This window comes from Schistocerca nitens, chromosome 9, assembly GCF_023898315.1.
Source record: "Schistocerca nitens isolate TAMUIC-IGC-003100 chromosome 9, iqSchNite1.1, whole genome shotgun sequence".
Lineage (NCBI taxonomy): Eukaryota > Metazoa > Arthropoda > Insecta > Orthoptera > Acrididae > Schistocerca > Schistocerca nitens.
Window position 1 is genome coordinate 208,294,107 of NC_064622.1, and position 26,109 is coordinate 208,320,215.

General features: G+C 44.9%; 1 protein-coding gene across 2 annotated transcripts in view; it reads right to left on the reverse strand.

Moving 5' to 3' along the window:
• LOC126203876 (uncharacterized) overlaps positions 1 to 25,224 on the reverse strand; it is a 113,507-nt gene extending 88,283 nt beyond the window's left edge. For both annotated transcript variants that reach the window (XR_007540402.1, XM_049938256.1), the window contains exons 1-2: positions 25,029 to 25,224; positions 11,065 to 11,284 (exon numbers count right to left, since the gene is read on the reverse strand). Coding sequence is in view for 1 of the 2 variants with exons in the window: in XM_049938256.1 (XP_049794213.1) it covers positions 11,065 to 11,284; positions 25,029 to 25,031 (223 nt within the window). In the remaining variant the exon portion in view is untranslated. The remainder of the gene's footprint in view (positions 1 to 11,064; positions 11,285 to 25,028) is intronic.
• Positions 25,225 to 26,109: the final 885 nt, after the last annotated feature.

Below are 26,109 nucleotides of genomic sequence, written 5' to 3' on the forward strand. Positions count from 1 at the left end.
TGTGTATAGCTGTCCTTTTTTTCCCCTAAGGTAAGTCTTTCCACTCCCGGGATTGGAATGACTCCTTACCCTCTCCCTTAAAACCCACATCCTTTCGTCTTTCCCTCTCCTTCCCTCTTTCCTGATGAAGCAACCGTTGGTTGCGAAAGCTTGAATTTTGTGTGTATGTTTGTGTTTGTTTGTGTGTCTATCTACCTGCCAGCACTTTCGTTTGGTAAGTCACATCATCTTTGTTTTTAGATATATTTTTCCCACGTGGAATGTTTCCCTCTATTATATTCATATCATTAATTTGAACCCAACAATTACGTTTGTTATTGTCACTGTTGCATTTCGAAATCTTTCCTATCATCTTATTTTCTCTTTCTGTTTTTGCAAATAGTTTCACTTTGTATTCACCTTCTCCTCTTTACCGAATCTACCATACAATTTTATCCCGCCTTTATATACTCAATAACTTCCAAACCATAACAAAAAAAAAAATTTTCCGCTTTCAACACTACCGCTGCTATAAAATCTACCGTTTCCAGTTCACAAACAGTTCCTTTCAGCTATTAAACAGCCATTTTGGCTAGTTCTAATAACTTTCGCTTTTTTTCCATTTCCGTTTTTCCCACATCACTGATCTTTTTTAGCCGCTTCCCACAGGTTTTAACGTCATTATTTCTTTGTCAGACAATTGTTAGCCTCATTTTCACTATCTGCCACCACAAAACCACTCCTTTTAATACATTTACACGCAGTTTTTTCGAAATTTTCCCGAATTGCTCCACCCTTTAACGTGTTTTGGCGGCAACACAACCACCTAACCTTTGTGCACATCGTTGTCTACCAACCCAAGTTCACCACAGGATCAACATAGCCCAGCTATAACCAACACTTTTTCGCCTTTTTTCACACCAGATCTCCAGTTGCTTTCTAGTTCACCTTTATCTCTCCCCATATATTTTTATTTTCATTTTCATTTCAGCCTCATTTTACACTTTCCACCTTCTAATACCATGTCACCCTCACAACATCCCCACAACGACCTCATTAAGTTTTATTTACATTCTCTCCGCAAACATGCCTTCGCCCTAGCCAGATTACACTCCCATATTTTATTTTCTCAGGCTTGTCTGACATTTGGCATTATCCCCAAAGGCCTCACACTTGAAGTTCCCATCTCTGGCTGTAACCCTTCTTTCCATCAGTCCCTATACCAGTTCCAAACTGAACAATCCATTGCCCTCACCCACCTAATCCTTCACCTACACATCAACTCAGCCAATGAACACAACCGTCAACTCCTACCCTTAATAAAAGTCCTCAATCTTTCCTCCCCCACATCCACACTGGCTGTTCAGAGCATCCTCCTACAGGTCAACCGCAAATTAGAACAGCATGCCACCCTCCACCTCAAAAAACTATCCAATCTCCTGGTTTCCCACCTCTGGAAAGGCAACTCACTCACCCTTCACAACCTTTCCAGCAAACCTCAACCTCCTCTCATTGCACACAGACTCAGTCTCTCCCATCTACTTAATCTCCCACTTCCATCTCCACTCCCCCCCAAAACCTCAAAATTCCAATCAACACAATCTGGAACCACAACACCCTAATTCAGTAGTTAACCTTTCCTCCAAACCTCTCTCCCAATCCGAAACCTCTGTCCTATCCAAAGGCCTCACCTTCAGTCCCACTCCCAGATTCAACCAAACAGCCCTTGTCAAAGATTTACTGTCCTACACTCGTACTCTCTGCTGGAAATATCACTTTGCCACGAAGAAAAATGATCCTAATCCTACTCCTAATGATCCAACTCCCCAAGACACTATCCAAATTGAACCCTGCCTGGAACAGTTCTGTCCTCCGTCACAGCAGGACCCACCTCCTCCTCCTCAAAATCACCCTCTTCAAACCTTCCAGGAATTTCTGACTTCCAGCCTTGCCTCTCAATCCTTCTTAAAAACCTTAATCCTACTCCCAACATCACCACTGCTGAAGCCCAGGCTATCCGTGATCTGAAGGCTGACCGATCCATCGTCATTCTTCCGGCGGACAAGGGTTCCACGACTGTGGTACCTGATCGTCGGGAGTATTTGGCTGAGGGACTGCGTCAGCTTTCAGACAACACTACATACAAAGTTTGCCAAGGTAACCCCATTCCCGATGTCCAGGCGGAGCTTCAAGGAATCCTCAGAACCTTAGGCCCCCTGCAAAACCTTTCACCTGACTCCATCAACCTCCTGACCCCACCAACACCCCGCACCCCTACCTTCTACTTTCTTCCTAAAATTCACAAACCCAATCATCCCGGCCGTCCCATTGTAGCTGGTTACCAAGCCCCCACAGAACGTATCTCTGCCTACGTAGATCAACACCTTCAACCCATTACATGCAGTCTCCCATCCTTCATCAAAGACACCAACCACTTTCTCGAACGCCTGGAATCCTTACCCCCCCCCCTCCCACACACACACACACACACACACACACACACACACACACACACACACACAGTCTCTGGCTACTGAAGTCAGTCTGGTTTCAATAGTCAGAGACTGTGGTCATGTGTGTGCGGGCTGCATTTGCATTTGTGGATGTGTATGTGAAGTCTACATTCACCATCACCTATTTATGAACACCGATTTTTCTCATTTTGGTATCCTTTTCAGATAGCTGGCGCAGCAGCCACTCTTAACATATTGAACATCACAACTCGCTTCTTGGCAAAACACTCAACATTGGTATGCACATTCAGTCCTCTGAACTAGCCCACAGTTTACCTCAACAGCAGCAATTTTCCATTTAGTCAAAACACTGCTACACTTGTCCAATGCTGACCAAGGAAGCTTCCTAGCTGTTATAATGTGGAAAGCATGTTGGCAAGCTCTCTCTGAAAGCGACTCACCAGCCACGCACAATAGTAAATCTCATTGTCATTGGCTCTCAGGTGATAAGTACTGGTAAGTGCCTGTATATCCACCATACTTAAGATAATGCCCTTATACATTTGAGAACCACGACAAACAGTTATGCAGTTGGGCAGGCCAAAAATTTGGCCATATGAAAAAAATCAATTTAAAGTGATGATGATGACTGTGATGATTTGGGGTTGAGGGGATGCTCGACATCATGGTCATCAGCACCCTGACGAAAAGTAAACATGCTAATCTCATGGGTGGGGACAAAGGCTGTCCCCACATGCGAAGCAGTTTATAATGTGTTAAAGTCTGCCGCCCTTCCCTACCAGTTTAGGGATGAGGCCTGACAGTTCACAAAATTTCATCACTCTTGTAACACTGAATTGGTACCTTCAAGGATGGTGGGCACATCTCCAGCGAGACCGAGGGCTGCCCTAATACCATTATACAGGACACAAGGAGCCACAATATGCTGAACTGAAAGCGGCATGCCACGAACTTCACAGAATGGTGGATCCTCCCACTGGAAGAGGAAGCCATATGTGAAAGGGCTATGCCCAATGTGCAATCTGGTAAGCAAACCTCCTTCCAGCGGTGAGGCTAACATGAAGTCCACCAAGCCTTTGTGGTCGATTAGAGCGACTACAGTTTTTTGTCTGTCACATGCAACCATTCAGTCTCCCACTGACGCATAATGCATCTTTCAGAAAATGAGATAATGGCATGCAATGGGATGGGACACTGATGGACAGCACCATCCCAACATGCTTCCTTGGCAGCTTTGTCAGCCACGTTGTTACCCTGTATCCCAATGTGGCCAGGTACCAAGCAAAAGATCACCTCCTTGCCACGGTGTTGGAGCAGCTGTAAGGAGTCGTGGATGAGCTGAATCAGCGGGTCTACCGGATACATTTGGTGAAGTGCCTGCAGCACACTAAGAGATCAGAAACAGACAAGAAAACTCATATGGTGATGTCTGTGAACCCTCTCCAGTACCATCAGAATAACTCTGCACCATAATTTGTAAATTGTTTTGGAAGACGCACTTAAAAATCCTATCAGGGAAAACTGCAGAACAACCGACAGCATTCCCCTGCTTGGATCCATCTGTATAAGTAACGATAAACCACCCCTGAGACAGTCTGTAGCATGTATACCAAATGGCTGGGTCGCTTAGGGCCAATTCCTGACAAGTCGTTCGAAGGTGGGTGGGATCACTGAACTAAATGTCAATGACTGAGGTGACGCTGTGATTTTCACCACCTGTCGAGCCAAAAGGATACACAGCTGAATCCAGAGTGGTGGTTCACCAGCCTCTGCACACAGACTCTGAACTGGGCTGGTCCAAAAGGCTCTAGCTGATATCCGAATTCCCTCGTGGTGGACAGCATCTAACATCCAGAGGTAGGAACGATGGACCTATCTGTAGGGCACGCTGCCATAGTCTAAGTGGGATCGAACAAATGTCCCATAAAACTGCAGGAGGTGGGACCTAAGAGCTCCCCATGTTTTTCCACAAAGGCATTTCAAAATGTTCAACAACTGGAAGCCCTTTGGTTGTAGGTCTTTCAGGTGTGGGATCCATGTTAATTTCAAGTCAAACAAGACACTAAGGACACCGCCCTGGGGTACACCATTCTCCTGAACATAGCAATCAGACATGGCATCGCCAATGCAATAACGAAAACGCCAGTACTCGAGAAAGGATTGGATCAGAAGTGGCAGGCATACATGTAGTTCCCATTCATGAAGTTGGCGAAGGGTGTTGTACCTCCAAGTAGTGTCATATGCTGTTTCGAGGTCAAAAAACACATGAACTAAATGTGTTTCTACGTAAGGAGGACTCCTGTATCACCATATCCAGTAGAATTAAGTTGTCAAGAGTGGAACAGTAGCGCCTGAAACTGCACTGGGAGTGGCTCAGGTGACCTCGGGACACGAGCAGCCAGATGAGGCAGCGGTTGACCATGCGTTCAAGACTCTTACCCATACAACTGGCTAGGCCAACACTCCAATAACTGTTAGGGTTGCTACGGTTTCCAGAATGGAATTAATATTGCCTCCTTCCAAGTCATGGGGTGCTGTCCATCAAACCAGATCTGACTGAACAAGATGAGCTGACCTTCTGCTTCAGCGTACAGATGACAAAGCATGGTATAATGGATCTCATCAGACCAAGTCCTAGCACAGTGTGTCTGGCTGCAGATAAAGCTGATTCCAGTTCCCACATGGAGAATGGAAGGTTGTAGGCTTCCTCATTACATGAGAAGAAATTGAGCTTCCTCATCTCTGCTGAACAGCAGGAGCTTGTCTGGATGACTTAGTAACAGTAAAGAAGCATCCAGCTGAAACATGAACCATGTCTTCTTGCGTGTCCACCAAGACCCCATTATTTGACAAGTCCATAAGGCAATGTGGATTACCCTTGCCTGAAATCTGTCTTATGGATTCCCAAATGTGCACAGCAGAAATGGATCGATTAATGGAAGTTGTGCATTCCCTCCAGGAAGCCCTCTTCCATTCTTTGATTACTCGCCTTGCATGTGATCTCACAACCTGAAGACATGACGATTGTCTGTAGTCTAACACTGAAGTTCCACAGAGCTGTCCGTTTGGCCCTAATGGTCAATCAACAGTCGTCATTCCACCAAGGTACAGGCTGTCGTCTGAGGTGGTTACTAGACCTTGGGATGGACTCTGTGGCAGCCCTTTTGATCTCAAGAGTGATAATGGGCCTCCTGTGCACAATCCTTTTGTTCAAAAATAGCCTGTCAATTGAACTGTAACCAATTTGCCCTTTGTACCATCCATATGCATGAACTCCTGTTGGCCACCATCCTAGTCAGCAGACGTATCCACACTGGGAAGTGGTCCCTAGAATGTAAATCTGGAGCCACTTCCCACTGAACTGTGTCTGCAATAGCTGGGGAACAAACACAATGATCAATAGCTGAAAAAGACCCTATAGCTGTGGAAAACTGAGCCGTCTGACCCGTGTTCAGAAGGCAGATATTCTCAGAATGGACGAGTCGCTCCTCATCCGGCCTATGGAGTAAGTAGTAGCCGAGCCCCACAGCACATTGTGGGCATTGAAGTCCCCATAAGGACAAATGAGTGTGGGAGTGCCTGGAAGAGGTCTGCATCCAAAGCTTCATTGGGGGGCAGGTACAAAGAACACACTGTGATAGTAAAGGGTGCCAGAACTTTCACAGCAATTTCTTGTGTGGACGTGGTAAGAGGGACAGAACAGGAGTGGCATCTGTCATCCACCTTTTGCCCTGTCTCCGGTAGTATCGTCCTTCCTGTATATGTGGTTGCCCTGTAATGCAGGTGTGTCTGTGACTAAGATGCGTTTCTTGTATCCTGGACCAGCAGCTGCAATTCTTCCACATGTGAGCGATATCCATTCAAATTCCACTGCAACCCAGAAGTCCCTGTGGAAGACACTGGTTAGCGAGAAGTGGTGATTTACCGGGGGATCAGGGGTAATATTAGCTGGTTCCATGCTCTCTGGTTCCTCCGATTGGAAGTCCATATCTACAAGAGCATAGTCTCCATCAGAAGATGAGAGTTCATCGATCCAAAAGTTTAGCTACCGTTTTCTTGGACTTAGAACTACTTTTCGAAGGACGTTTTTCTTTACTGACAGGAGGAGGCGGTTGTCTGGTTTGCAGGGATGGCTTACTTGGTTTCTGATGTTGGGGAATGGTGTGTGGCGTAGGTAGTAAGCCTACTGCTGATTGCTTCCGAACGAAGTCAGTTGCAAGTGGAGTGTTTTCCCCACAGGTACATCGACAAGTGCATGTGCTCGTACTTGAATCTGTGGACCGAGTTTGCGTGGAGGCATCACACTTAGTGACTGGTGCCTTAAGGGCTGATGCAAAAGTCGCAGCAAAAGCCGGTGGTTGCATGGCATTGAAAGCCTTTTTAGCTTCACCATAGGGTATGCATCTCTTTACTTTCAACTCTTGAATTTTCCTTTCCTTGTTGTAAACCCCACACTTTCTGCTCCACACTGGGTGATCCCCAGAGCAGTTTACATATTTCGGAGGAAGTGTACAAAAAGTCCCTGACTCTTGAGCGGAGCCTCCACAATTGCCACATGCAGCCTTCCCGTTACATCCCATAGTGGTATGGCCAAATCTTTGACATTTATAGCATAAAATGGGATTAAGAACAAAAGGGCAAACCTTAAGGTGGATATAGCCTGCAAGGATATGTTACGGTAATTCTGGAGTACTAAACATTACAATAAATGTTGCTGATTTTTCCAATTTGCCATTGACTCTTCTCATATAATTTTGCACCTCCGTGACGCCCACATTCTTCCACTCTTCACATAACTCCGCAGGATCCACCTCCATTATATCACAGCAGGTAACCATGCCCTTACTAAAGTTAAGGCTGTTATGAAACTCAGGCTCTACAGGGTAGTCACTTAAGGCCTAATATCCCAGAATCTTAGCTATTTGGTTGGAATGAACAGTTTCAACTAAAAGCTTTCCATTACAAAGCCATTTGACACTTTTCAGAGACCCAGCAATACCTTCCAAAGATTTGTGAATATCAGAAAGGGATATCTTCTCAAAGCTTCCCCCATTTCGCTTGATAACAATGGAAGTGTTCTGGCACACTAATGCCCTGTCACTATTACTCTGACGTTTCTTTTCGGGAGGACTCACCAACCAAGTTCTCTTTGAGGAGTGGGTGTAGGTGCTGCCTTATGGTACACCTGTCCCATTAGGAGTAGTAATTTCATGAGACATATCCATAGGGATCCCACGAGACGCTAGGGAAACAACCGTCAACCCAGGCAGAGCTGTACATGCCTGGGCAAGCCTTACAAAACTGCGGGGAGGGGGGGCGCCGCAGGTGCCCCAGAGGTTGCCTGCTAAAGACTGTTTTACCTCAACAGCCATTCACGTCCTCAGCACGTAGCACAACTTGAGGTTGAGGTTTTTTTATAGAGGTGTGAACCTTCCTCACGGTCCAGGGGGTGAAGCCAAGACCTCCGTTCTCTGAAACACACAACATTCCACCACTGCGCTGCACGATGGTCACTGAATTATGACCAGAGCTTACGGTGACAGAGGACTGGTGGCACTTATCAGTCCCCAGCTCAGTAACCCCGGGGTCACCAAACCTGTACTCAGCAAACAAATGCTGAGGTTCTGAGGGGAATTTAAAGTGAAGTCCAAAAGAAAAGTAAAGATAAAGACCAAAATTTGGGAAATAAGTAACTGATAACATCTGAACAGATTTGCAAACATACACTGCTTGGATAGACGGACGTCCAGCAAATAGTGTCTATGATGATGCTGAAACAATGTTCTAGGCAAATGAGTAAAGAAAATTACTTTCAGCATAAAAAGGCATTTTACAGACATAAAATGTGTTGGTTACCATTAAGTATTTGAAACTACTTATTTCAAACAATATCTATTTTCCCCCAGGCTGTGGCTAAGCCATGTCTCCGCAATATCCTTTCTTTCAGGAGTGCTAGTTCTGCAGGGTTCGCAGGAGAGCTTCTGTAAAGTTTGGAAGGTAGAAGACGAGGAACTAGCAGAAGTAAAGCTGTGAGGACGGGGCGTGAATCATGCTTGGGTAGCTCAGTTGGTAGAGCACTTGCCCGCGAAAGGCAAAGGTCCCGAGTTCGAGTCTCGGTCCGGCACACAGTTTTAATCTGCCAGGAAGTTTAATATCTATTTTCATGTCTTACAACATAATTCAAGGATTATGCCCACCATTCAGGACCTACGAGGGTATTTCGGAAAGTAAAGATACACCGTACGTCAGAGGAACAGAAGAGTTTTGGCGAGCAAGTTGGCTACACTGATGTTAACCTTGAACCGTTAGCTTTCTCCTCGCGGTCGTTCGGCAGTTGAACGTTGCTTCTGGTTGGAGTAGGTCGTGTTTAAAATGGCTGCGCCGATTCAGAATCCCGCCAAATGCGAAGTGCGCTCAGTCATACGTTTTCTTCAAGCAAAAGGTCAGCAACCAGCGGATATTCACAAAGAAATTGTTTCTGTTTATGGGAACATTATGAATCAACAAAATGTAATGAAATGGTGTCATCATTTCTCTGAAAGTAGGACCAATGTTCATGACAAACAAAGAACAGGTCGGCCATCTGTGATCTCTGATGCCCTTCTTCAGAGAACGGAGGAAGCACTTCGTGCGAATAGACGTCTCACATTGAAAGAATTGCTTCAGATCATACCGGACGTCTCAATGACAAGTCTTTATGATGTTGTGATGGTCAAGTTATGGTACAGGAAATTGTGTGTGCACTGGGTTCCAAAACTGTTAACGGAAGAACACAAAAAGAAGAGGATGGGCTTTGCACTCTACTTCCTCACATGCTATGCTGAAGCAGGTGAGGAGTTTCTTGATCACATTGTGACAAGAGACGAGACGTGGGTTTATCACCATACACCTGAATCCAAGCAACAACCGATGCAATGGCGCCATTCAAATTCACCAAAAGCCAAGAAATGCAAAACATCGATTTCAGCGAAGAAAATCATGGCTTCTGTTTTTTTGGGACAGACAAGGCATTCTTCTGTTGGAATTTATGCCTCCTGGAAAGACAATTAATGCTGCTGCATATTGCCAGACTTTGAAACGTCTTCGAAGGGCAATTCAAAACAAACGCATGGGAATGCTGACAAGTGGAGTCCGCTTGCTTCATGAAAACACTTGGCCTCACACAGCACTCGTAACCAAAGCACTACTCAAACAATTCAAACGGGACGTATTGGACCATCCGCCATACAGCCCGGAACTTGCACCCACCGGCTTCCATGTCTTCCGTTACTTGAAGTCACATCTTGGTGGAAAATCATTCCACGACAATGAAGAGATCAAAGATGAAGTAGAAATGTGGTTCCGACAACAGGCGGCAACCTTCTATGACTGTGGGATACAAAAGCTTGTGCACCGACTTAACAAATGTTTGGATAACGGGGATCGAAAAATAACAAATAATCCAGTTAATAAGATGTAACTGACGTTTTCTAAATAAATGTTCTATTTAAGGACTGCGAGCCATTGTATCTTTACTTTTCAAAATGCCCTCGTACATAATAATACAAAATATTAACCAAACGATGGCAAACCCAGACTGGTGTAACTATGTTGTCCTATGTTCTCCACACCGATATAACACCCTTGCCCATGGTTCACAAACCTAAAAAAAGACCTAGACACAATAACTATCCCATGCATCCCCCTGCTCCCACATACTCTAATCTTACCACAGGTGTTTCCTACTTGTGAAAATCACCCATGTGGTCTACAAACCTATCTGCAACCACTGTGTGGCATTCCACATGGGCATGACCACCAACAAGTTGTCCACCTGAATGAATGGCCCGCACTAAACCGTGGCCAAAGAGAGATTTGCACCACCCAATTGCTATGCATGCTGCCCAAAATGGTGTGCCTGACATCAATTACTGCTTCATAGCCTGGCCCTTCTAAATTCTTGCAATCCACACCAGTTTTTCTGAATTGCACAGGTGGGAAATCGCTTCTAACCTTTCAGTCCTTGATATTCACTAATCCCCGTCCTCCACCTGCTTCTATACTATTCTGTGCTCCCACTCCAGCCTCACCTATTATCCTCTAGCATAACTGCAAGGACTTTTCCCCTTTCTGCTCTCTCTCTCTCTCTCTCTCTCTCTCTCTCTCTCTCTCTCTCTCTCTCTCTCCCTCCCCCCCCCCTCCCCTATTTTCCCTGGCTAGCAGACCACCATAATGTCCCCACCATGTCGCTACATATTCCCACAGACAGAAAACCACATCTTACCTCCCCCTACTCTGCCAACCCTCCCCCATCCAACCCATGTCTCTTTTGTATCTCCCACTACTTACTCCAGACAAGATTGCTACTCACAGCAGCTGTGCCTCAGCAGTTCAGGCTACTTTTAAATGTGCCTGTCTGTTGCACAATCCCTCTGCTGTCGTAAATAGGATGCTAACTAAAGTAAGGTGTTAACAGATTAGTTTGCAAATCAAGAATCAGATTACATTTAGCATAAATACTGTCTTTCAAAACACATCTTAGCAAAACTGTACTACATTTCACATAAATAAGCAGCATTTCAATTATTAAGGAGTTTTGGTCACACTAGTGCCATAATAAGCTATATTTTACCTGGAGATTGAGGTGTTAGTCTCTCTATCAAATATTGAATCAAAAGCTTCTTAGTCTGCTCTAAATTTTTACTTGGCAGCCGGCCAAGTCGATTATTATCTTCAGTGTCACGAAGTTGCTGGAGCTCTGTTCGTATATCTGAGAGCTTTGATTCAAGTAATACTTTTATTTCCTCCAATTCTTGTTGAGAGGTCTGTGGAACACTGGGATTCCATGCAGCCTGGAAAAAAATCATTGATGTACACGTAATGAGACAAGAAGTACAAGCTAGTTACTAATGATAATCAAGTAAATCTATCAGCATTCCTTTGGCTATGGCAGTACTAACAGATTTAATGGGGGCTGAAACAACGGTCCTCACTCAGAAGGACAAAGTACAGTCGAAACCTCTGAAATGTGATTTCTTCCGTTAAGTTGTAAAGGTGACAAAGTGAGACAGGAAGAGCAATGAAGAGAAACAACAGAAAACTTAAGAGACAGCATAAATGACAAAATCTCAGCTTCTTCTTGTTGATTATGATGATGTTTTGGTTGTTGGTTTTGTTTTATTTTAGGGCGCAAAAACAATTGGGGTCATATGCACCCAAGTCAAAACTGTAGAACATGAACACAGAGGGGTGAAACGACTACATGCCATTCCCAATTGACAGAACAGAAGACAGCTAAAAACAGGCATGTGGAAAAAGGGTTAAAGACACCGTACAGAAACAGAAGTACAAAACGAAAAATTAAATGGCCTTCGTCATATTGCTTTGGCAGATAAAAAGTAAGATGCGATCGACAGCCCACACGTTATTTGCTAAAACAGCCGATAATTCAGACGGCCCAGGAATGTAAAAGGTTAAATACTGGACATTCTGACAGGAAGTGGCAGACAGTTAAAACTTGAATGTAATGTGGACAAAGTGGTGGGGTAGCTCCACTTACCAAATGACGATGGCTAAAAAGGCAGTGCCTAATATGCAGCCGAGTTAAAATAACACCTCCCCCGCCCCCTCCTCGGTGGGACGGCCGAAAGGAGGTCGTCCATGCTGCTGGGAGAGGCTTAATAAGCCTGAGCTTATTCCCGTGAAGGGATGACCACTGGCGATGCCAAAGGGACACCACCTCTTGACAGACGGCAACACAGACCATTCGAGGGAATACAGGTACTCGCGGGCTGAGGTATGAAGACTGCAACTCTGGCAGCAGTGTCAGCAGCCTCATTTCCTGGCAGGCTGACATGACCAGGAACCCACAGAAACATGACAATGGCTCCACCAAGAGCGAGCAGTTGACAGTTTTCCTGGACCCCACTGCACTATCGGATGGACGGTGTACAGCGCACATAGACTTTGAAGGGCACTAAGTGAGTCTGAGCAGAGGACACAATTGAAAAGGCTCTGTCGCCGGATGTACTCCATGGTCTGATACAAGGCGAAGACTCAGCTGTAAATAATGAGGAGTGTGCCGGAAGCTGACAGCGAAAGACACAGGTGCCAATGACAAAGGCACACCCGACCCCACTGTCAGTCCGAGGCTGGAGTAGTGTCCTTAGGAAGCAAATGAAGGCCAAGGTCAACATTGGCCACTTCACAAAGCCAAGGTGATGACGTTCACACCCGCCGGGAAAGGTGCAGGTAGTATCAAGTGCTGAAAGCGGACTCCAGGAGGTAACAGAGAAGAAGGACAAGCCCCATACTGATGATCAAAGGAATCATCAAAGGAGGCGGCATAGAATGGGTGGCCACGCATGGCAGACAAACAGCATGCATACCTGCTGAGGAGAAAGTCACGGCAGTGGGACAGTGGTAGTTCAGCAGCTTCAGCATACAGACTCTCAACCGGGCTAGAGTAAAAAATGCCAGTGGCCTAACGGATGCCACAATGGTGGATAGTGCTGAGACGGCATAAGAGAGTTAGACATACAGACGTACAAATGAAGCACCCATGGTCGTGTTTCAAATGGACAAGCAACTGGTACAAACAGAGGAGGGTGGTCCTGTCCACTCCCCAGGAAGTACCGCTGAGGACACGTAGGACACTGAGGAGCCACGTACAGCGGGATGCCAGGTAAGATACATGGGAGGACCAAGAGTTTCCTATCGAGCATGAGCCCCAGGAATTTTGTAGTTTCAACATAAGGGCAACAGGCCCAAGATGTAAAGATGGTGGAAGAAACCACCTGCATCACCAAAAATTCATACAGACGGTTTTGCCAGTCGAAAAGTGAAAGCTACTATCGATGCTCCAGGAGTAAAGGCAATCAAGACACCGCTGCAGACGCCGCTCAGTGAGGCAGGTCCATGGAGAACTGCAATAGATGGCAAAATCGTCAACAAAAATGGAAACGGAGGTGCCTGGTAGGAGACAGGCCATGACAGGGTTAATGGAGATAGCAAAGAGTACGACACACAGGATGGAACCCTGAAGCACACCGTTTACCTGGATAAAGGTGTCCAACAAGGCAGAACCCACACGCACCTTGAAAACTCAATCTTGTAAAAATGCCTGGAAGAAACAGGGCAGGCAACCACGGAAGCCCCACGTGTAAAGAGTACAGAGGATACCACTTCTCCAGCAGGTGTCATAGGCCTTCTCCTAATCGAAAAACACGGCCACACACTGATTTCTGCAGAAAACCATTCATGACATGGGTGGACAAAGTAACAGAATGGTCAACTGCAGAACGCCGTGCTCAAAATCCACACTGTGCATTTGTCAGTACACTGCGACTCTCGAGCCACCATACCAGCTTGGCATGAATCATACGTTCCATCACCTTGCATACGCAACTGATAAGAGAGATGGGGTGGCAGCTAGAAGGAAGGTTCCTGTCCTTACTGGGATTAGGTGTGGGTATGACGGTGGCTTCACGCCAGCTTCCAGGAAATTTGCCCTCTGCCCAGATGCGGTTGTACGCGTTAAGCAGAAAGTGCTTGCCTGCATGAGAAAGGTGCTGCTACACCTGAATGTGGATGGCGTCTGGCCCTGGAGAGGAGGATCAGGATGAAGTGAGAGTATGATCTAGCTCTCTCCTAGTTAAGGCAGCATTGTAGCACTCATGATTCAGAGAAGAAAAGGGTATCACCCAGGCCTCCTCCACTCGTTAACGATTGAGAAAGGCAGGGTGATAGTGGGAAGAGCTCGAAGCTTCTGCAAAATGGTGGCCCAAGGTGTTGAAGATAGCAATAGGGTCCACGAGAACATTGTCTGCGACTGAGGCCGGAAATGGAAGAATGGATCTTGGTCCCAGAGAGCCGTCATAGGTTGGCCCAAAAGACAGAGAAAGGGGTGGAACTGTTAAAAGAACTAGTGACTGAAATCCAGCTAGTCCTTTTGTATCCCGAAGACTGTGACGACACTTTGCGTGCATCTGTTTATAATGAATGTAGTTTGCCATCGTAGGATGACAGTCAAAAATGCGGAAAGCATATCTCTGTGCAGGAATTGCACCACGGCATGTCTCAGTCCACCAAGGAACTAGGACACAACGTGGTAAAGAGGAAATGCGAGGAATGAAATGTTCTGCGGCAGTAAGGATAACATTGGTGAGATAGTACACTTGGTCATCACACTTGAGGAAATCTTGTTCTTCGAAGGTCGCCATGGAGGAGTAAAGCTGCCAGTCAGCCTTAGTAAGCTACCATTTGGGCGTGCACACAGATGGTTGGTTGGTTTGTTTGTTTGTTTGTTTAAAAGAGAGGAGGAAGGGACCGAACTGCTAAGTCATTGGTCCCTTGTTCCGAATAAAACAATGCCACAAGAGTGAGAATAAAACAAGCGAGCCTGACAACACAAAACGGGGAGAAGGAAAAACCACAAGAACGACTCAAGGGCAACAAACACTTAAATGGACAAAAGGGGAGAAGAAGTCCACAGAAACGCAAGAAACATGTACAGGAGATTTGAACAAGAGAGCAGATTACCATGGCTGGCTGACCATGAGAATAAAAAGGAGAAGCCAGCTGCTCTGCAACACATTAAAACCTCCACCCTAAAAGCACTAGGGTGAAGGACACAGAGGGACAAAGGACATGCACTAAAACTTGCAAACGATAAAACCCACCCTCACAAATAAAACTTAGAACTAAATCAGCCGATGAAGCATTGTCAGATAAAATTAGTGACAATGGGTCAACTAACCGAAGATTTTGTAGCAGGACAGTGAAAGTGGGACAGTGCACCAGAATATGGGCCACTGTCAACTGGGTGCCGCATCAACACTGAGGGGCGTCTTCACAGCGCAGGAAGTAGCAGTGGGTTGCCCAAGGGTGGCCAATGCGGAGCTGGAGAACCACAAGAGTCCCTGCGAGAGGCCTGCCACACATTCATAGGCTCCTTAATTGCACGCAGTTTGTTGTGCTTACTGAGACCATGCCATTCCTTCTCCCAAAGCCAAAAACCCTGGCGGCGTAAAAACTAATGCAGGTCCGTTATTGGAATGCTGATCTCCATAAGCGGTTTCCGTGTAGCCTGCTTGGCCAGCCTGTCAGCAAGTTCGTTGCCTGGGATTGCGACATGTCCTGGGCCCAGACAAACACCACTGAAAGACCGGACTGCTCCAGAGCATAGATGGACTCCTGGATGGTCGCTACCAAAGGATGATGAGGGTAGCACTGGTTGATAGCTTGTAGGTTACTCAAGAAGTCAGTACACAAAAGAAACTGCATCAACAGATGTGCTCAAGAGCATGAGATATAGCCACCCCATGAACATACGCAAAGCCGTCATGACCATCAGCCATTGAGCTGTCGGTGTAAACCACTTCGTGGCCTCGGTACATGTCATCAAGAGGAAGTGGCAGCGGAGAGCCGTGGGGTTAGCTGAGTGCTTAGGGACATGTGAAAGGTCTAGACGAAGCCACGGACAAGGTGTACATCATGGAGTTGTATGTGAATGGACCTCAAGTATAGGTCGTAAAGGCAAGGACTCCAGTTTGGAAAGAAAGGATAAGACACGAACTGCAATTGGAAGCCCAGACCTGGGCCGCCGATGCAGAAGATGAACCACCATGGATGGGGAAAAGGAGACTGTGATTCATATGCGCAGGAGAACAATGAACGTGTGCAACTTAACTGGCAAGGAGTTGTGCACACATAACCTGCAATAGAGGGACTCCGGTGTCCGCAAGGACACTGGACTCGTCCTAAAAGCTCCTGTTGCTAAGCGAACACAACAGTGGTGCACTGGATCAAGTACATGCAACACTGAGGGCGCCACTGAACGATAAACAAGACTCCCACAGTCAAGGCAGGATTGAACAAGGGCTCTGTAGAGCTACAGCAGTGTAGAGCGATCTGCCCAGGTGGTGTTGCTCAGGCAGTGGAGGGCAGTGAGGTGCTGCCAGCACTTCCGCTTAAGCTGACGAAGGTGCAGAAGCGGAGTCAATCGGGCTTCGAAAACCAGTCCTAAAAATTGATACGCCTCCACTACAGTGAGGGGATCATCATTAAGGTAAAGTTCTGGCTCTGGATGAACGGTACAATGCCGACAGATGTGCATAAAAGACTTTGCAGCCAAAAACTGAAAGCTATGGGCTACAGCCCATGACTGCGCCTTGTGGATGGCTCCCTGTAGGCAACGCTCAGGATCACCAGTACTGGTGGAGCAGTATGAAATGCAGAAGTTGTCTGGATACAGAGAGGGTGAGACAGATGGCCCTACAGCTGCTGCTAGACCATTAATGGCCACTAAAAATAGAGACAGTCAATACAGAGCCCTGCGGGACCCCATTCTCCTGGATATGGGGGGGAACTATGGAGGCACCAACTTGGACATGGAAAGTAAGGCGCGACAGGAAATTTTGGATAGAAATCGGCAGCGGGCCTCTGAGACCCCACTCGTATAATGTGGCAAGGATATGATGTCACCAGGTCATGTCATATGCTTTTCGTGAATAAAAAAAGACGGCAACCAGGTGTTGCATCTGGAAAAGACTGTTCAGATGGCAGACTCGAGGGACAAGATTATCAGTGGTAGAGTAACCCTGGCGGAAGCTGCCCCGACATGGAGCTAGTATGCCACGTGACCAAGACCCAACCCAACCTCCGACAGACCATACATTCCAGCAGCTTACAAAGAATGTTGGTGAGGCTGATGGGCTTATAGCTACCCACATCAAGCGGGCTTTTACGGGGTTTGAGCACTGGAATGATGGTACTCTCCTGCCATTGCGATGGGAAGACGCCATTGCACCAGGTCCGGTCGAAGATGATGAAGAGATGTTGCTTGTAGTCAGATGAGATATGTTTGGTCATCTGACTGGATCCCATCTGGCCCAGGAGCTGTGTCGGGGCAATGTGCAAGGGCACTGAGGAGCTCCCACTCTGTAAATGGGGCGTTATAGGATTCACTGCGGCATGTAGTGAATGATAGGACTTTCCCATCCAGCCGCCGTTTGATAGTGCGAAAGGGTGGAGGAGGGGGGATCATTCTCTGATGCAGAGGCTCGAGCATAGTGCTCAGCAAAGTGCTCGGAAATCACGTTTGGGTCGGCAGATAACACGCCATTTATGTTAACACCGGGAACGCCTGTTGGGGTCTGGTACCCGAAAACACGTTTGATCTCTGCCCAGACTTGGGAAGGTGGTGTAGGGCACCCAATGGTCGAGACTTATCTCTCACAACACTCATGCTTCCATTGTTTGATAAGTTGGTGAACGCGGGCACGGAGCCGTTTAAAGGGTATGAGGTGCTCCAGGGAAGGGTGCCGCTTAGAGCTCACTGATGATCCTCAATTGCTTCAGTGACTTCCGGCGACCACCAAGCGACTGCCTTTCGCCAGGGGCACCCTAGAGAGGGAGGGATCGTGTTTTCTGCCACAGAAACTATTGTTGTAGTCACCTGCTCAACCATTACATCGATGTTACCATGTGGAGGAGATTCAACGGTGACAGCAGAGGTGAAAGTTTGCCAGTCCACCTTGTTTAAAGCCCATCTGGGCAGGCGCCCTTGGGCCTGAAGCCGGGGCAGCGACAGAAAGATGGGGAAATGGTCACTGCCACACAGTTCGTCATGTGCTCTCCAGTGGATAGATGGGAGAAGTTCTGGGCTGAAAATTGATAAATCAATGGCCGAGTAGCTACCATGGCCCACAGTGGAATGTGTTGCGGACCCAGTAATTAAGAGGCTGAGGTCGAGCTGAGACAGTAAATTTTCGACATCTCTGCCTCTGCCAGCAAGCACGGTGCCACCCCACAAGGGGGGGATGAGGGTTAAAATCTTCCAAAAGTAGGTAAGGTTTAGGGAGTTGATCAATCAGTGCAGTTAATACATTCAGGGATACAGCACCATTTGGAGGAAGATACACATTGCAGACAGTTATTTACTGTGTCATCCTTATCCTGACAGCCCTTCAAGAAGGGTTTGAAGTGGCACAGGTTTACTGCACACTGGGTTCAAGACATAGGCACAAACTCCACTCGACTATAGTCGCAACAGTTCCCGTAATATTCCTTATAGCTGCAGAGGGCAGGGGCTCGCATTGCCAGGAACCAGGTTTCCTGGAGAGCAATGCAGAAGGCAGGGGCGAAGCTTAACAGTCGTAGCTCAGATAGGCGGTGGAAAAAACCACCGCAATTCCACTGGACAATGACATCATCGTGAGACTGGGAAGGCATGGAACATTCAATAAGGCAGTTTATGCCTCAGTGTCACCTGCTGCCACCGACATTTTGCTTGAGCAGTCTATATCCATTGTGTCTGTGGGTCCAGTGAGATCTATGTCCTCATTGGACACCAGAATCTCCACCTCATCTGCAGGTGCAGAGCTTGTAGGTAGCAGTGGTGTGGGTGCCACTTCCATTCCCTTGGTCTTAGGTACCTTCTTTTTGGATTTCTCTCACTGCTCCTTGGGTTACCCTGGCTGGGAGGACTTTACTGATTCAGTCTCCGGGACTGCGGATAAGCTTGAAGCCCTACGACCAGCTACTTTTGGGCTCTTCAGCCTATAGCGGGTGTCATCTTTCCCACTACAGAAACCTGGGAAGGGAATGACCTAAGGGACCCCTTCCCAGTGAGAGGAGCTGAAAAAGATTAACGCTTCTCCGGCTCAGAAGTGGGGACTGATATCCCCTATGGTTGAGGGGGTGTTGCTCCTGAAGTAGGTGGTGTGGGGGCAACAGTGATGGAAGTACCTACGTCATCTGCGTTGTCAAAACAAAGACTTACCGGCGACCACAAGGAAACACGACATCACCAGGTCTCCACCAACAATGGCCAGGGACTGCTACCAGTTAGTGGAGCCTGCAGAACAGCTTCAGAGGACGCAGCTAACATAGGAACTACTCTGCTGTGCAACACACGTGATCGCGAATAGTTCTGGCACATACATCTGCCAACGGGCTTTATAAGGTGGTGCACTGATGGCGAAAGGCTGTTCAACACTCCGCTCAGAAGGATACAGAGCCTCTTCTAGCTGGCCGATCTTTTGGTATAGTTGACAAACCTCTTGACCTTGTAGAACTGTATGTTCACTCCCCGTGAAGAGTCAGGTCTTTTTTATTATTATTATTTGTTATTTTGTATTTGTGTTGATCCACAGTTTGGATAGAGTCGGTTGTTCTTTCATTTTTTTTCATTTTGGTGAGTCCAATAAATTGTTTGTGTTTTCAGCATTTCTATTCTATTAGTGTAGATACTTCAGTCCGCATTACACCTTTTGGTTACAATGGAGGTGGCAGCAGCAAGGACACACCAGTTCAAAACCAGAAATAACTGAATTCCTTGAGGCTATCCAGAATCACACACACCGGTATAGTGTGTGTAGTAAACATAGAAATAGTCACAGAAATGTTGGTTGACCATTCAGTAACTTCCAGCTGCTTTAATAAGTCTTTTAGTGTAACAACAGGAAAGTTCTGTTCTGTAGCCCAGAAGATGGGCAAACAAATATCGATACAAAGAACTGACCTGTAGGAATACAGCAAAATTAGTTACGTAGGATTGAAATAAATAAGAACTGAAGTGAAGCTAAAGCAAAACGGTTGCAGAGAAAATGCAAAGAAATGGGAGGAGGAGTGGTCATCGGTAAGACTGATTCAGTTAGGTTAGAAGTATATTATCCAGGACCCTTGGAATTTCAGTCATTTATTTTAGATTCTCAAGAAAAAAATTAAAACATATTATTTTTACAAAAACAAACAATAAAAAAAGGAACAGAAACCCCACTGATTTTATTTCCCCAAGTGACGACCTATACTTAGAATATTACTTTGCACAGATTTCAATGAAGTTCACACAGACTCTCCACCGTCACTGAATTCCATTTACTTTTGGATTACTGTAATGAATTTAAACATGGTCAGGCAAGCACCAAAGACAAACTGCGCTCCAGTCGTCCAACTGAGGTCACCACAAATGAAACCCTTGACAAAATCAGTGATATAGTAATGCAAGACTGCCCAATTAAAATTCAAGAGACTCCTGAGACTACAGGCATCTCAAAACAGGCAGTGCACAATATCCTGCATGGAGAGCTCGCTACGAAGAAGCTGTGTGCAAGGTGGGTGCCGCGACTGCTCACAGTTGACCAAAAGCGCATCCAGCATAACCTTTTAATACAATTTCTGGAGATGTTTAATCACAATCTGGAAAACTGTTGCGCTGATTTGTGACTGTTGTTGAAACTTGGATCCATCATTACACATCAGAGTCAATACACTTTAAAAAGCCGGAAAATGCTCTGAAGAAAGCAAAGACCATATTGTCAACATGTGAGATGATGGCCACTATTTTACGTGATTCCTATGGCATAATCCTCACAGGCCACATAGAATAGGCTGGACCATAACTAGACCCTATTATGCTTCAGAGTTGAATCATTTAAAATTTGTGCTGGCTGGAAAATGAGTAAGGCTGGCACACAAAAACGTGCTCTTCCACCAAGCTAACACATCATCCCACAAATCAGCAATGACAATGGTGAAGTGTATGAATTGGGATTTGAATTGATTTCTCATCCACCATAATCACTAGACTTAGCACCAAGTGACTTCTTCCTGTGCCCTAACTTGAAACTTTGGCTGTCTGGGAAGAAATGTTCATCAAATGAGGAAGTGGTAGTTGCAGTCAACGAATACTTAGCAGAATTTGACAGAATCTATTTTTCCAATGGGATGAAAAAGCAGGAAGATCACTGCAACCAGGCGTATATCCCTCAGAGGAGACTACATCTAGAAGTAAGGCGTGTTGTTTATGAAACAAACACTTTTTGTTGCTTTTTTATCTGAGTTATCAAATCACCCTTGTACTTTGGAAAGGAAACCGAAATTTGTTTGAAGTTTCAATGATTATGAAAAACCAATTCTGGAAACTCATACAAATTTGAAATCTGATGATGAATCACTACTATGCCTGTATCACAAGGTTTTGCATTTGACAATGATTACGTTTCTCGAAGACACTTATTACAATTCCCTTCTGAAACCAGATCAAGTTTCAAAAAATTTTAGGCTAACTACCCAGCACACAGTTGATAAGTTTTGCATATTTTCAGATACCATATGGTTGATTCTGGCTTGAAGTTGTGCACCATCTGTGGCAAAAAAGTCAACAGAAAACTAGTGACTGTTTGTAATCTTTGTCTGGCTGTGATGATAATGTCTAAATGAAAACCAGTACACAAACATTTAATGCTGGCTCAATTTATTTTGGTGCCTCGCCAATGAAGTTTCAGGAAGTATACATTCCAGATTCAAAAAAGTATGCAAATTACAAACTCAGACATGTGGACAAATCAATGAGAGAAATGTTTTCAGTTGGTGGCTGAAATCCTTCTGAGCTGCACAGTTACAAAAACTGGAGGGTTTCTCAGATTGGCTTGGAGAATTGAAGGAAAAAGTTGAGGATTTTAAATAAATGTTCGAAGCCGCAGATTTTTTCTTTGATTTCACTAAGCTGATCTGTCAACAAGATGTGAAGCAAGTTCAGTGTCTCAGAAAGAATAGGCCTACACAAAAAGTTAAAAATTACACAGACTTTCTGGCATAGCCAGATAATAAAAAAGGTGGGTGCTCTTTCTGAGGTAATTAAGAATCCAGTCATCAGTTTTTTAAGGATGACAAATTCTGTCAACTTTTCCACAACATGAAAGACTGTCATAACTGGTAGCAAAGAAATTCAGAAGCAGAAGAGGCTAGGCCTACTCTTGGCCAATATAATGGAACTGTCATATGCACAAGTTTGGTGCAGAAATAACTTTTTCAAAATTTTGTTACGTTAGAATGGTAACGGGACAAGCGTAGGCATATGGGCTTGGTACCATAAAGTGAGGCACTTATGGCAATACGCTGACCCACTGTTGTGCCACACTACTGACTGTATCACTGTCTACTTGCAGGTCAGCTACCACAACCTAGGACAATTTGGCATGCAGCTGCAAAACAATAAAAATACCATTTGGGTGTGAATAAGTAGGCTACTGGCTGTCTGACCAGGCTGGGCATGTGTGGAAGTGGAGAGTTGTCAAGCAGTAACCATCAGTGTCAGCCTTTGCTGTATGGTTGCCACCACTCTGCCTCCTTTCTGATGCAGCTACCTGCCACGGGGGTCCAGCTGCGGCCTGATGAGTCAAAGGTCAAACTGTGGCCCACCAAGCCACTGAAATGCTGCCAGCCATCCATGCTCCTTGGACTCCTGCACTCATTACTTGCCATTGTGAGATGGGACTCAGCAGGCCACACCAGTCTGCAGTGTCAGCCCCAACACTGCTCAGGCATGACTGGGACCACTGACTATGCAAGGTCATGTAAAGCCTGGGTCATGCTAAGCATAATAGCAGCCACAATCCTACTTCCATGATACACTGTCAGGGCAGGTGAGCCGAAGTTCACCTCCCAGCATTACCTAATGTGTGCCCCGTTGCTTCTGCCTCACCCCGACCTGCCACCAACCACAAGAGTGTACCCCAACCCTCTATAGAACAAAATGGTGTTTCACTGCTGGCTCTGCCAGGATGTATTCAGTTTGTGTGTGCAACAGTCACCAAAATGTAGAACGATACTATCTAGTATCATTGACAAAACAGACCATAAATTTTAGTGGGTCTTTCAGCACTTGCAATGTAGAATGCTCCAGTGCTGTGACAAATGCCCAGGGGAAGTATGAGTAGAAATTTACCTTCCTTCAGTGTGTGGGGATGTAGATCCTGGGGAATCACTGAATTTAAACTCTGGATTAAAATAATTGAGTTACACTAATAGTACAGCAGCTCTCTAATGAAGATATGTTGACAAATTGTCAGGAAGAGTTGCAGATATTACAACCCAATATTTTGTGCCAGAGTTCTAAACTTAATACCTGAAAGTGATGAAAGAAAACCTGGAACCTGGTGAAATAGTGGCACAACTCTTACTGTATCCGCCACTACCAGAAAGTTGTCAGTGCAGTTTTTTTAGATGCTGCTGTACAATAGTCGGTAACCAGCTTAATTTGTTGTAATAATCATTTTCATATCAGGTTGTGGCCATGCAGGCTTGGGAACCAGTAAGATACCCACCAGAGGCTAAAACTCCTCACTTAAGCCATCCATTGCATGCTTGGGAGCCTGAGTATAGTGCCCCATCCATAACTGAACACGTCTGGATAATAGGTGTGGCCTTTGGGAATGGGAATGCAAAGCTTTTTTTTTTAAAAAAAAAGTTTGAGTGGAGAATGACATGACACACCAACTTTATTTTCTATCCACACAATAACTTAAATACAAGTCTACCTTGGAAAGCAATATGAAACAGTCTTGAAAAAAGTTCATATACCACTGTAAGTCAGATCTTGACTCTCAAATACATTTCTGCAAGCATTACTGTCATTTAAGGACTATTCCCAAAGCTCCCACTTTAAACAAATTACACATTCTTGTATAAAAAAGGAGCTGCTTAAAACTGACATTAACAGATGTTCCTATTGAGATACAGGACTTCAAAAGGAAGTAAAATTTGATGTGAATGTTTTTGGAACCCTTCTGACCTTAAATAGGCCTAGTTTTGAAACTATGTTACTGTAATGTCTAGAGCGCTGTGTTTTGTTAACAGCGAAGTAATTTGCATTTATACCTATCACTTTTTGTTTACAAAAATTAAAGACGGAAATTTGGAAGCTATAGGATCTGACCAATCTTTACTCAGCTTTGAGTGGCTGAGGTAACCAGGCTACTCAACCTCGAATTGCGCAATTTTTTTTTACAGATAATTACTAAATCAAATGATGCAAAATGTTTCACAGGGAAATAATCCTCAAATACAATGGGCTCTTTCATCAAAAATAACAAAGAAAAAAAATCAGTGTTGTGCACGCCATTCTGACGACCATAACTTGAGTGCAACTGCTCAAGTATTACATATCAATAGCTAAAAAAATTGTGAAATTACATCCAATGGTAAGTATTGAACTCTTTACTACCCCGAATTTCAACAAAATCTGACAAGTTAAATAGGGGAGGCTAGACCAGTTGGCATGTACGCATATAAATGAAATTGTGTGTGTTTTAACTACATGCATTTAATTAAGATTTTTATCCACAATACTTCGGATACTGAGTTCCTAGTTTACGGCAAGTGATGCTCGACACAACAGGCGAAAAAAGCAAAGCTTGATGCAATATGCGTACACTGCTTTCAATCTATCACACCACGAAAACCACAAAATTAAAAATCTAACGTATACATTTCTCATCTATCATTACGATGATATGCAAAAGGACATCACATCAATGTAGGATAAGTCGTTAATGAAAATGCAGAATTTCTCACTCGTTTACACACAAATACATCTGGAAGCAATATATAACAGTTGCTTCTACTGACCAATGTACAAATATTGTATGCATAATCGAATTCATATGCTTTACATGTAATCAAATTCATATCTGTTAACGTCTACAGTAAAAAAGTTCTTGAGGCATGTATTACTAAGTAACTAGCAACACACTTCCCGAAAGCTGTACGTTAGATGCACTTTTCTGCACAAAATATATTTATATAACTCACCATATTCAAAACTGTCAATATCTAGCAGACACTACGAACACGAACAGCAACACCCGCGAAATATTTGAAATTACGACAGTCGACACGTGATGAAGGTGTTTTTGCAAAGAGTTCTGATCAAGGATATTTCCTTCCTTAGTTCTGATTATCATTGGAAAACTTTGCATCCCATCACATGTCACAATTTTTTTCTTGACAGCTACTCTTTACACTCATATGTTGCTAACTAATAATCTACGTTTTTAAGGGAAGTATCTGACTACCAATAATTAGACTTTTCTACCGTATATACAACACGCTGTGCTCAGATGCTTGATGGATAACTAACGAAGACGTACTGCATTGAATTGGAGAGGAAAGACCTTTATTGCACAACTTGGCTAAAAGAAGGGGTGTGTTTTAAGTGTGGGAATGGAGCATTCTAGAGGGAGACAAGGCTTCACCTTAGTGAGAACGATGCAGCAGTTACCCTATACAGAAATTAGAGGTTTGCGTAGGGTAGACTAGCGCGGATAACATAATCAAACTAATTTGACGGAAGACTTCAACAACAACAAACTGCTGATGATAGAAAAATTAATCTTAAAATCATCACAATTTGTCATTTAATTTTTTGTATATATTGCATATCGAGGGAACCTCAACTAATCTGATGTATATTTATCTCTCTCATTTGTTTTCCATCTGCAATATTCTAAGCTGACTGCAGTATGCAATGAAAACTTGCATGCACACTTCCATCCCTTCATTGCCCAAGAGGTACAACATTTTGTTAACACCAAGATGGCGGTGTCGCGTAGAGACATACTACACCACAGATCCGCGGAAAATTACGAGTTTTTACATACTTTGTGTGTAAAATGTAGTAAGACGATGCGAAATGGTGTTAAATTATGCCCATGGTCGCAAAAATGGATCCATCGACAGTGTTTAAATACTTTAGAAGAAAGAAACATGACTCGTGACTGTGGAAATGTGCACTGTTGTTACTGTGGTATATTGTGTTTACAAAAGGAATATCTAGAAGACTCTGTGACTGCTTCATTAAAATACGACCTTATGTTAGCCAAACTGTATGTAC